Below are 12,128 nucleotides of genomic sequence, written 5' to 3'. Positions count from 1 at the left end.
GATATCCGAATACATAATTGATATCGATAGTGTATAAGAAAACACCTACATGAGTATAGTACTTAATTACTACATAGCTATCTGAACCAGAACAAAAACTTCCTCAAAAATGAAAATATTTCTAATCACACACAATCAATACAATCAAACCCATCCATTCCATTCCCCCTTCACAAAAGCAGCGTTCCCTACCGTGCCTACCTACCCTCGCTATAATCATCCCCAAACTCTAAAACACCCCACCAAATAACCTGCCTCTTATCAACCACCCCCCCAAAAACTCTTCTCATCCCCATTCCCAAACACCTCCCATCCGTCCAAAACCAACCAAAAAAATCACAAAAATCACAAAAATACTGGAGCGGCAGGGAGTCGAACCCTGGACTTCATCGATTTTTCACTATCAAGATCTGAGATCAGATGTGATATTGCAAACGAGGCACTCTACCACTGAGTTACAGCCCCTGATTGGTGAATTTTTTGATAGGAGAGATAGGGAGTTTGGGTATGTATTGTTTTGCTCATGGAAGAAAGGTGGAGGAGGGATGGTGGGGAGAGAAGAGGGACGAGTTTGAAGGGTTTGGGTGAGTGGTGGGTATTATGGTGGGGTGGGAGAAAGAAAACTGTGGGGTTTGGATTTAGATTTTCTGGGAGAGGAGAGCTTGAAGGAGAGAGAGATGTTGGGCAATGTATTTACTTATTAGCTCGTACGACAGGTAGATAGATATACAACACTCATTCAAATATCTTTGGAACCCCAGGTAGAGGATTTGGTATACTGAGTAGGGGGGTTTCAATCATATCGTTTGATTGCTGGCTGGGTATCTTGAGTATAATTATATATATCTTGAAGATTCTCGGACTTGGAGATAATTACACCCAAGTGAAGAGAAGATAAGATAAAATCAAAGCAAAAGCAAAATCGTTGCTAATTAATGGATGTTGCATTCCCCCGCGCGATGCATCCCTAGATAACCTTTCCCTCTCCATTCCACCAATTCAATTTATTCTGTCGGAATATAAATAAATGCATGTGCCAGCCAGTCTATTGATCGCAGAAAAATCAACGGCAGTAAACTACGCAGTAAGTAAAGTTTCTCAATAAATCCCTCTTAAGCAAAGCTCGCCTTGCTAAACTACCCACCCAGAAACGCTAACCAGCAAAATCAACCCATCAACCACTAGGAACATCAAGCCCGAGGAGCAGTTTTACTCATATAAGTATCATGCTTCGCAGTTCTATGAGTCAACTGTCCACACCTTTCACAAATGTGTGATAGTTGACATTTCGTTCTCTTCCTAATACACGTACCCCGTTGCCACACTTGACACGAGGCAAATCTCGGTTCTAACACAGAATCGGGTTGTTCTACCTCTCCGATATGATTTTGTTGGCGACGAGATGAGGAATGAGAATCTTCAGGCCAGTTATCTGAGATGCGAGGAGAATTTGCTTGTGAGTGACGATAATCAAGACGTCCTTCTCGACGGAAGTGACTAGATTCTCCTACTGTACGACCAAGACGTTGTTTATCACTTTGGGGAAAATTGTCGTCGTGCTCGTGATAAATGCTTCGATGGCCTCCGTTACATATTGAGCAGATGTGTCGTAGAGTACAATTTGTAACTCTTACTGCGCATCGACCGGCATTCCAGTCTCGGCAGGTTTCAATGGAAGGATCTTTATTCGAAGCTCGGAAGTTTGGCTGGTATTGATGATGATGGAGAGAGGAATGTTGAAGATCGCATTTCAGACACAAGTGTTGAAGTCCACAGGCTTTATTGCAACGTCCTTTGTAGTTGTAGATGAGGCAATACCCAGGTCGTAATGGTGCTACGCCAGGTATATTTCGTGAATTGGAAGTACTTGGTTGAGTAAATGAGGGTTGAGATTGAACGAGAATTGATGAAGAGGAGGCTTTTGAAGGTAAATGAGAATGAACTCCGGGATCGATATAGGAAGGTTCTGTATCCGGTTCCTCGGATTCGCTATCGCTATCACTATCGCTAGAATCAGACTCCTGGTTTATCTCAACTTGGGAAATAGCTTGAGAGATAGATTGTTCGTCATAAGAGTCTGAACCTTCATCAGTCGACCAACCATTCATCATCTCATCATCTTCATCACTCGAACTGATTTCCGAACTAGTTCCCGAACTTTGCTCTGGACTATCTTCTTCCGAAGGCTCGGACTCGGAATCTTGGATTTTGGACGGTTTCTTTCCACTCGCCTTTGATACAGAAGTTTTGATGCTACACTTGAGACTTGAATTGCCGGTCTTTGATTTCTTGGTAACGACAGAGTCACTGTCGTGATTAGTATCATCTTCAGCGACAAGAGCTTTTCTTTTTCTAATGCTTTTTCTTGAAGACCCCTTTGAAATTCCATCTTCACTGACAGTGGGACTATCACGAATATCGAGAACATCACGTATAGCTTGAGAACGTTTGGTATCTCCAACCTTGTTCACGACAACGGTACCAGGTACAATTCGAGTCTTCTGTGGAGGGATTGACGACAACGGTACTCTCCATGCCTTTTCCAGCTGCTCATTATAAGTTTTGGAATCTATAACTTTCTGGCCTGGATTGACTGAATTTTCTGAAGCTTTATGATCCATCTCGATATCAGAAGCCCCATAAAGATCTTCTGTTGGTGCTTCGTCTTTGACATTTGCTGCATCATGCCTCTGCGATCAATCAATCTTTTTGCCTTCTGGAGGAATCACTCTTGTAGAGGGTGGATTTCGGACAGGAGCTAGTGGAGTTGATGATGATTGCTTCGTGATTTCCTCCGTGGTGGATTTTTGCATTGTGATTTCTTGAAGCACACTCACGTCCTGGTCTTCGTTGATTACTTCCCGCACAACTGGATGAATAGTTTCATGACTAGCCCCCGAAGTCTTATTTGTTCCATTCCCAGACCTAAGATTCTCATCATCTCCCTGGGAAACTTCTGACTGTGAAAATCTTGGCGGAGTACTTTGTTGCGCACTCGAACGCACATCTTGATCGGAAGGAGTATCAATAATTTGCGAACGATTCAAAAGCACCGCATCTTCAACCCCATCAAAAATCTTCGAAATATGCTCTGGTACTTCTGCTGGCTCCGTAATTCCGGTCCGATGGCAAGTTTCTCCCGGGGAATGGCAATGAAATGCACAAATTGGCAGACCAGAATCATGAACATCTCTCCAATCCGTATCAAAACCTCTGATATAATCCCGATGAAAGAGATCCACCAGATGAAAGTCAGCAAAGATGTCCGGATTACCCCTGCCAGCAGAAATAAATTTCTTGCGATTGTCCCTCTGCGACGCAGTCGCAGGTCCTGTTTCTCGTCCCCAAGACCAGGCTGCTGATGCCGCAGAATACCATCTCAGCAAGCTTCCTTTGGAAGTATTGTGATATATTTCTTCTGTATGGACATGAATTTCCTGCTTTTGTTTAAAATCATAAACTCGTAAAGCATCAATCGTCTTGTTCATTAAGTCATTTAGTCCAAACTCCTCAGCCACATAATAAATCCATCTCAAGCGCTGGGTATAGATTGGATCGATATCCTTCGGTGCATTTGGCACTTTCCCATGATATGCATATAGAGCAATACATGTGAAAGCATCATATTTATTCGGAGCGCATGTGAGAGTAAATCGACCATCAACTTGCTTTTTCAAACGACAAAATTGAGCAAACTTGGGAGAAAGCCGAGTCAATGGCCGGGTATGAAAAGTGATTTCTTGTTCTTTAACTCCACCGTTGCAAATTGTTGCGGTTTCAATTCCTAGAATACTATAGAGTATCAGCATTCAATTGATGTGAAGGGAGATTGAGCCCTTTACTCTGGAGTGATAGGCCATTCATTCCTGTCGTTTGCCTCATTAGAAGCCATGGTGAAAGGATCAGTAGAGATCGACTCTGTCTAAAGATACGAATATCAGTGAGATATTGTAAACTGGAGAGGTAGCAATCCAAACTATCAACAAAAAGTGAGCTCAGGTTCGAAGTCAAGTGGATTTGATCCAACCACACAAGGCTGAAAGGTAAAGGGTGAAACTGAGGGGTGGATAGTTCAATCGAGGGAGACGCGACTTAGCGCGGGCCAATGTCTCGAAAGCATGTGATAAATCTCTTTCTCAATATCGAATATTCCAAAAGCCACTATCACATTTTGTCTCACCCAAAAATGTTACAAATCTAAGATGGTCACCTTATTTTCCGAGATATATATATTCATTATGTTAGGATTTGGATTGTATTGGTTAATATTAGATATCTATCAATGGTATAAAGCAGGATGTCCCCGCCTACAGACACTACATGCATGCAATCTCCTGCATTCGTTATTACCGCACCCCCGGTAAAATCTGTTGAAGTTACTACAAGTTTCTTGTGGAAGAATGGGAATCTGGAGAAAAGTGGGCAAGTGGGAGCGGAATTGGGATTGTTAGATATGAAAGCACTAACCCTGGATGTATCTACAGCACGACCATAATTCGACAACATAGAGCCAGATGTGAGACGACTGTTATCGTTTCTCATAGTAGTAATTTGACCGTTGGATTGATTGAAAAGTACTGGGGTCCTTGGCTTAATACTGGTTGAACTATCTTCATCATGGCCTTTGCGAAAGCCCAGTACTTCACAAATTCGCTGTTGTTGTTGTTGTTGCTGTAACCCTCGAGTAGGACCTGTAGGCTCAGATTTCCTTTCTCGTGAAGTGTTCCCGCTGATTATGACGAATAGTCGCTTCCTACTTGAGCTTTCCTCGCCGTTTGTTTCAAGTGGTCGTTTTCCTGGATTCGGAATAATATCCTCGTGGCTTCCAAGTATTGGACTCTCGCTCCTCGGTCTCTTATCGAAGACAATTGTGCTTGCAGAACGGTTCAAGGCATTTTCCTCGTCCCCATCCTCTTTCTTGATATTCTTCGGGCCAGTCGTTGCAGTGACCTGCCGAGGCTTCTCCTGTGTGAAGATGGGAAGGTCGTCATCATCTGCCCCCTCTTCTACTACTTCGGAACTTTCACTTTCGCTCACACATCTCTGCAGACTGTCTTTGATCTTATCCTTCATTCTACTTTTACCACCGTCTCTGATATTGATCGGAGGTGTTTGCCGGTGGTTTTTAATATCATGAGAGGATTTAGGAGATGCAAGTAAGACCAGTCGTTGGCACATCTCTCCTACCCCATGTGTATGAAAAGTACAATGGCCAAGTCCACTTTCATCAGAAGGAACTCGATAATCGCTTTTTTCATTCGAGATATTAGATTCGAATCTCAACTGCAACTTCATAACATCGTAAAGAATGTCCGCTTTATCTTTGATAGCTTCAAGCCGTTTTAGCTTTTGACTATTGGGAGAGCTTGGGCGACCAAAATACCATGCCGCACTCAGAGCACGGTAATACTGTAAAGAGCTTTTCCTGGTAGTATTTTTGTAGACTTCTGGCATGTGCTTGTAGATATCTCGATCAAATCGACAATCGTGAGCCTGAATTGCGTCCATGGTCTTGTCCATTAAATCAATGATCTCGAATCGTTCAGCCAAATAGTATAATTCTCTCATTTGTCGACCATAAGAGCTAGATCCGGGTCCATCTTCATTAGGACATGCTGGGACATAGCCTTTATATAAGTATGTGACGAGAATCGAAAATGCGTTTTTGAATCGTGGTTCACAGTGAAATTGATACTTCCCCTTCTCTTTGAGTACTTGCATATGATTTTCGAAGGCTGTGGAACGACTGGAGAGGAGTTTCTTGTGGAAAGCGACTTCTTTCTTTTGTTTGCCAACTTGGACAGTTACAAACTCTGTCCCTAAAGCTCTGATGATGACGAAGTAGGAAATTAGAAACTGATATCAATTCAAGGCCAGAGTACCTACTTTTCATCCAGAGGCCAATCATCTTTGGAATTTTGTATCACCATTTTGAAGTCAAGTTGTGTTGTGGTGTTATGGAACACTCAGTGAGTGTATGATGTGAACATCCAGCAAAACTCAAGAATCATGAAATAAAAAAAGAGGTTGTCATCAAGAAATCAATGCGGAAATGCAATCTTGCGATAGAAAATCGAATTCCATTACTGCCCCTCATCCCTTTACTTAATTGGACCAACGCGTTTGAGTTGGGGAGGAAGACGTGTAACGCACGGACAATCTTGTTTGCACTTGATATAAATATTTTAATTTCTATCACATCTCAACTTCTCATGTCCCCCTAGATAGCTAGGGAGTATTGATAACTCGAGAGCAATAGTTTAAGTTCACTTGATACTAGAAGATGAGAGAACCAGAAGTGGGAATGTAAATTCATCCCTTACTTGAGATCCAGGGCCGCTAATTCACCCCAATTTACTTGGCCCTCCGAAAGCACCGTCACCTAGAAAGGCCAATTGAATTGTCAAATCTGACTCGAAAGATTGAAATTGTAATACTATGCCTTAATATCTTTTTCAAAAGCCCTCCAATGGAGACAACCTTGGAGTAATTCCTTTCATGTTAAATCTTGCAACCCATTTTGCTCACAACATCGCCAACCAATTGATAATCATCATGCTCTTTACCAAATTCCCCCTCAGATCCAAATGAACCCCATCGTATTTTCTCGCTTGAATACTCATATTCCAAGTCCCTAGATGCTCTAACCCTCTTTTTCCTGCTTCAATTCCCACTGCCTCTTCATATAACATCAGTGCTTTATTCCCTTGACTTACAATCCACTCATCCGTCTTTTCTTTCCCTGCTGCGTTTGGAGTGACAAAAAGACCTTTCCATTTCTCCCGACCAATTGTAGAGTCTATGAGTGTAACTAAAGTGTCAAGCCATTGGACTGTCTTTGGAAGGTCGAGATCAGACCAAAGACCATGACCGAAGATTATAGCTATAGGCTTAGATGTAGGACTGACAAGAAGGTCAGCGCGAAGACGAGAAATTTCGTCTTCCGGCACGTTGAAGTAGACAATTTCTTCCACTATTATTGTGAATGTTAGTCGCGGAAATCTCTGTGGAGTGATAAAGGACTCACTCATAACGTTGACCGAGTTTGAACAGGATATGCTCCCTGGATCATGAGCTTCCACATCTGAGGTCTTAAATATACCTTGTACTGAACAAGTTTTGACATCAAACTGTTCGTTGCAAAAGCATTCCTTCCTAATTTTGAATAGTATGTTAGTCTTTAATTTTCACACCTAGTGAGAAGCACTAGGCAGAAAGAAAGGCAGTAGACTAGCCCCGTGGATGTCTAAAACGATCCTGAACATTCAAATGCTGGGTATATTCTGGGGCGAGACATGACGATATTTACCTCTCTTGTACACTAAAATTCCAATCTGTCACTGCCCCATAGCCAATGTCCTTCCTCAAAAAGATATTGAAGCATCCCGTGACATGTCTTAACATACTATCCCCGATAATCATAACCTTCTCAAACCTTCCAAATATCTCACATATCTCCTCCGATGTAAACCAGCGAAAATCACAAGCCCTAGGCATGTATGGAGCATCAAATCCAATCCGGCCACCAGATGCCATAGCCGTGAGCATAGATTGTCGATCTGTACACAATGGACCAAAAGGAGCGTGAAGATCCAACGAAGAAATGTTGCAGGTGTTTCGAAATTTATAGGTTGCGAATGCGTCAACGGAGTCTGGAGTTCTATAAGCTATTGATTCTATCGGTTGAAACGGGACATTTGGGACAGTGCCATTCTTTAGATCAACAATAGGCTTCAAGGGGGGCTATAGCATGTTAATAATATCTTTAAATTTGTAGGGCGGACAAACCTCCGCAGCATCAACTTTATGTAAGGTTCCATGGAACCAGAATAGACCAGCACAGAAGATCATGGCAATCCCAATTCTTGTCGGGGTAATACGAAAGCCAGAGAAGCGTGAATGCCGGTTTGCTCTAGCCCAGCGGTATGGAAGATTAGGTGAAGTTACAGGAGTTGTAAATGGATCTTCTTTTTGCCACATTCTGAAGATAGAGCGAAAGATCAAGCAGTTAATGAACGACAGAGATTGAAAGTTTGTATGGCAGTTATATAAGTTCGAACTTGTTCATACTAGTCAAGTTGTGAGAGAATAAGTCAAGAAAAATGATTGATCTCGATGTAAACCCGACATGAGAAGAGATTTGACTTGCACCAGACCGTTTTCAGAAATCGTGGTCGAGGCCAATAGGGAAGTCGCATTTGGTTTCCTTACCCTTCTGTTTTGCAGGAAAGAGACCTCGATGATAGATTGAAGTTTCGGAGGAAGGAAAGAAGGTAGGAAGAGTTTAGACACCGATAAGCTACAACCAACTGGTAATTTATAGCTCAATCGTACAAGAGGACTTGAATTGAATTCTAATGAGTCGAATATCAAGTACGATATGGATAACACGTCCCTCACTTGAGTGTATGCTGCTGTGTACCATTGAACAAATAATGCAGCCTTTTGAATTTAAATACAAAATCAAGATCCGAGAAACTCATTACGGGCTCTCTTCACAAGATGTAATCATTGAAATATAAATCTAACATGATACACTCCCGACACAACGTAGGCGAAAACAATCACGTAATAATATCAAATATATCTACCTACCTGGTAGGCTCATGACAACCTTCAATATCCCATTCAGATTGATTATCAGATATACCCAGGTCAACCTAGAATATAACTAGGTCTTCTCTAATGTGGTTTATTCTACCGACGCAAAAGGAAGCTTATGGGATACGCCAATGCTTTCGCAACATCAAGTATCCAACCTCCCCAACCTCTGATCCTTTGAATCGTATTGAGTAACTTGATAAATCTTAGAGTGAAAACCTCAAGTTCGACAAAATCATCAGCATAAGCCTCCCACACGGCCTTCTCATTTCCTTCTTTTGACGTCTCTGGCAATAAGTCAAAGTCTCCATTAACTCGAACCTTTGGACCGATGACCAAAGCTCTACCAACTATTCTTGTATCGGCCATGAGTCTTGTCCCGGCATCTACGACGTCCTCGGGTTTACCCATCGCCCCGCCTGCCAATATCAATCTACCGCCCGCAGGGATTATAGGGGTATCAATAAAGTATGGGCATAACATGTTGACTCGAATGCCATTAGCAAAGGCTGTAGATCTCAATGAACGGAACATTCCCAAGACCCCATGTTTTGCGACTGAATATTCTACCGACCCAGCAAGAGGAGCGATTGAGGCTACCGATCCAATCAAAAGTAAATGCCTATCCGGTGTATTTGGGCCAGGGATTGCCGATGGTTTAGCTATTTGTGATCTGGGATTTCGAGGCAGATGCCACATGGCCAAGTGTGCGGTATACATAACTCCGACTATGTCAACGTCAAAGGCTTTGAAGTTCGGCTTGGGTGGTTCCGGCAAATCCAGACCCACAGGTCTTTGAAATGACATGATTTCTTCTGTGATTCCCGCATTTGCAACCACGGCATCGATGCCTTTGGTAGGACTTAGCTCTGTAGCTGTACGGAAGAAGTCGACTTGTGATTGCCAGTTTGTTACATCACAATACAAGAAATGATGATTTTGACTGCCAGTCTCCTTGCGCACTTCCTCGACTAATGCTTTGCCCCTTGCACTGTTGACATCTCCTATGATCACATTTGCTCCCTGTCCTGCCCATGTTCTGAAGAAGCCTTCGCCGAAACCAGATGCTCCACCTGTTATGATGATCGTTTTCCCTGCTACCCAGCCGGGATCGTATGGACTTGTGGTGTCTACTGGACACGATTGTTGAATAATATCAGCGACATCTCGTGATGGGTTTGATGTAGTCATTTCGCGACGAAAACTGCCTCAAAGATGAAGGACTGAAAAAGGACGTAATGTTGCGCCTCACGGAGAATTTAAATGCTCGTAGTGATCTGCAACCGTCCACGTATTGAGTGCGTATATTACTAGTTCATGTAAGGAAGACACAGCTGAGAAAAGACGAGGCTTTGAGCTGAGCAGTGATTGCATGAGTAGCGGTAAGGAATTTTCCAGTAGGAAATAAGGACAGAACATAGGAACCATTATTTATTACATATGTGAGAAAACACTAGGCCTTATACTTATTAGAACATTAATTGTCGATATTTCATGAATCATAACGAAACATCTGAGGGGTAAGAGGATGTAAGAGGCTGAGAGGGGCTAGGGGAGAACCCGAGGCAGCAGGAGTGGGGAACGGTTGACATCATTTTTTGAACAAAAGCTCAAGCTGAAGCTCAATTCACCAGTGGCATAGCGACAACTGGTACTTTAGCGGCAGTGGACACGAAGGATGATCCAAAGCAGCAATTTACCAATTGATATGTCAGTTGGCCGATCAATTCTAATGATATGGGGAAGGTCCCAACCACCATTGATTGACAGCTATGCTGCTCTAGTCAGGATATTTGAAGGGTTTGCTTTTCCTCCCCAAACACCCCGAATGTGTATATATCCTGAGACAGAAAGGTCCCGAGAAAAGCGGGAAAGATGCTCGTAACCGCGATATACAACTATGCCGCACAAGTGCGCAATCGGGTTCTCCTATCTCGACCTGACCAGGTGGTAGTTGGAAGATGTTGGTAAAGAGACAGTTCTCATTCTAATTACAGCCACTGCCGTTCCTGGAATAACTTCATGTTATACTCCGTGTATAAATATTTTGCCAAGCAAAAATCACAGTTGAAGCTCTACCCATTGAATACTAAGAGTTCTAGAACCTACTTACTACACATGTAACGCTTTTCTGACTAAAACCTTCGAATATTCAACCTTTTATACTTTAGTTGGTTTATTATATTATGAATTGAGATTGAAGATTATATAATAAAAAGATTCGAAACTATTGAAAATATTAATGAAATAAAGTAAATTATTTTTTAAATATTTTTATAATGGCTTTTATAAAGAGTTAAAGTTAAGTTTCTTAAAATTTTCGAACAATTCGCTTATTTTATATGAAAGAAACGTTACGAGTTAAAAATTCTAAGCTTTCTTAATTAAAAGCTTATATAAATGTTCAATAAAAATGTTTAAAAATAAAGTATTTTTTCGAATATCGAAATAATTAAATTTTTGATTCTGAAAGCCTAAATTAATATTTAATCAATCGAAGTAGTAATCTTATATTTCAGTTTAATATAATTCATTAGTATATAAGTCATATCACTATATAAGCTACTTCATTTTATAAATAAAATTTATCTATATATGTCACGGCGCCAAGCACTCTACCACTAAGCCACGTAACCTCACAAGGGTATAAGTAGTTTGATCAATATCAAATTTACTAAGTAGAGTTATAACCAATCCATGATAGTTTCAGAACTCTTACATAGTCCTGATTCTTTTTAATTCTGTCTAGCTACCACTTTGAATTCCACCATACTCCGTATATCCTGAGACATCATGGGTTAAAGGATTTCTAATACGACTGACGTCGTCTGGTACCTTCCCACTACCGAGCACAAGTTAAAGCCAGAGACTAGAGATTTTCTCTAAACCTACAGCAATATCCCACCCACTGAAATCCTACCTACAGATGTTAACTCAATCGTAAGTCACATGCAAAACATTGTTGCTTTGTTTGTTCGAATTTCACCTTGTCCTTCATCTTCAGCGCGAAAAGGCATGGGGAATCCGTTCTCACGTGTGCACTGGATAGCAATGTTTCTTACTCTTACCATCTTCCGACATCGGAAATACGACACAATTCTCGCATGTCACGTCTTAAGAACGGGTCGACTTTGGTATATGTGGGAATTTATATCGTTAAGACTTGCGTAGAGTTGTGTTGGACGGTGCGCCCTGCACCAATTTGTACGGACTAGAAATAGTCAATCATGTGGATCTGGGATTCAAAACGTTGCGCGGTCATGAGAAGTTCCATGCTCATTACATTGAAAGTGATGTCCATCCTAATCCGGGTGTGAAGGAATTGGACGGGAATTGGGTATAATTTGGGTGAGACAATTCAGAGAATGTGGCATGAGGTCGGAGAAGAAACAGGATCAAAGTGGAGAATGACAGCCGAATTTTAGACTATCGAGGAGATGGGATGAAACAGGAGAATATGCCTGAACGTACGGAGAGAAAGATCTTGGGGTTCACAGTTGAGAGGGTAGCATGAGTTCCGCCGCAAT

The 12,128-nt window shown here is 41.8% G+C and overlaps 4 protein-coding genes across 4 annotated transcripts; 1 reads left to right on the top strand and 3 right to left on the bottom strand.

Annotated features, from left to right (window-relative positions):
* Positions 1–1,190: 1,190 nt before the first annotated feature.
* On the bottom strand, positions 1,191–5,908 carry EAF01_011126 (uncharacterized protein; the record flags this gene model as incomplete). The annotated part of the gene is made up of 5 exons (XM_038919383.1): positions 1,191–2,690; positions 2,838–3,792; positions 3,843–3,922; positions 4,468–5,819; positions 5,887–5,908. 5 exons carry the CDS (start codon positions 5,906–5,908, stop codon positions 1,191–1,193), a joined length of 3,909 nt encoding a protein of 1,302 aa, XP_038765254.1.
* Positions 5,909–6,524: 616 nt separating this feature from the next.
* Positions 6,525–7,980, bottom strand: EAF01_011125 (uncharacterized protein; the record flags this gene model as incomplete). The annotated part of the gene is made up of 4 exons (XM_038919382.1): positions 6,525–6,973; positions 7,028–7,155; positions 7,310–7,743; positions 7,789–7,980. The coding sequence occupies 4 exons, from the start codon at positions 7,978–7,980 to the stop codon at positions 6,525–6,527; spliced, it is 1,203 nt and encodes a 400-aa protein (XP_038765253.1).
* A 717-nt stretch (positions 7,981–8,697) lies between these two features.
* EAF01_011124 (uncharacterized protein) lies at positions 8,698–9,792 on the bottom strand (the record flags this gene model as incomplete). Its single annotated transcript, XM_038919381.1, has 1 exon — positions 8,698–9,792. The coding sequence occupies one exon, from the start codon at positions 9,790–9,792 to the stop codon at positions 8,698–8,700; it is 1,095 nt and encodes a 364-aa protein (XP_038765252.1).
* Positions 9,793–11,323: 1,531 nt separating this feature from the next.
* On the top strand, positions 11,324–11,944 carry EAF01_011123 (uncharacterized protein; the record flags this gene model as incomplete). Its single annotated transcript, XM_038919380.1, is given in 3 exon segments — positions 11,324–11,541; positions 11,606–11,805; positions 11,823–11,944. The coding sequence occupies 3 exon segments, from the start codon at positions 11,528–11,530 to the stop codon at positions 11,942–11,944; spliced, it is 336 nt and encodes a 111-aa protein (XP_038765251.1). The 5' UTR covers positions 11,324–11,527.
* Between the last annotated feature and the right edge of the window lie 184 nt (positions 11,945–12,128).

This window comes from Botrytis porri (assembly GCF_014898465.1).
Source record: "Botrytis porri strain MUCL 3234 chromosome Unknown BPOR_019, whole genome shotgun sequence".
NCBI lineage: Eukaryota > Fungi > Ascomycota > Leotiomycetes > Helotiales > Sclerotiniaceae > Botrytis > Botrytis porri.
Note: the sequence above shows the minus strand (reverse complement) of the source record. Positions and strands in the feature narration are given on the sequence as shown.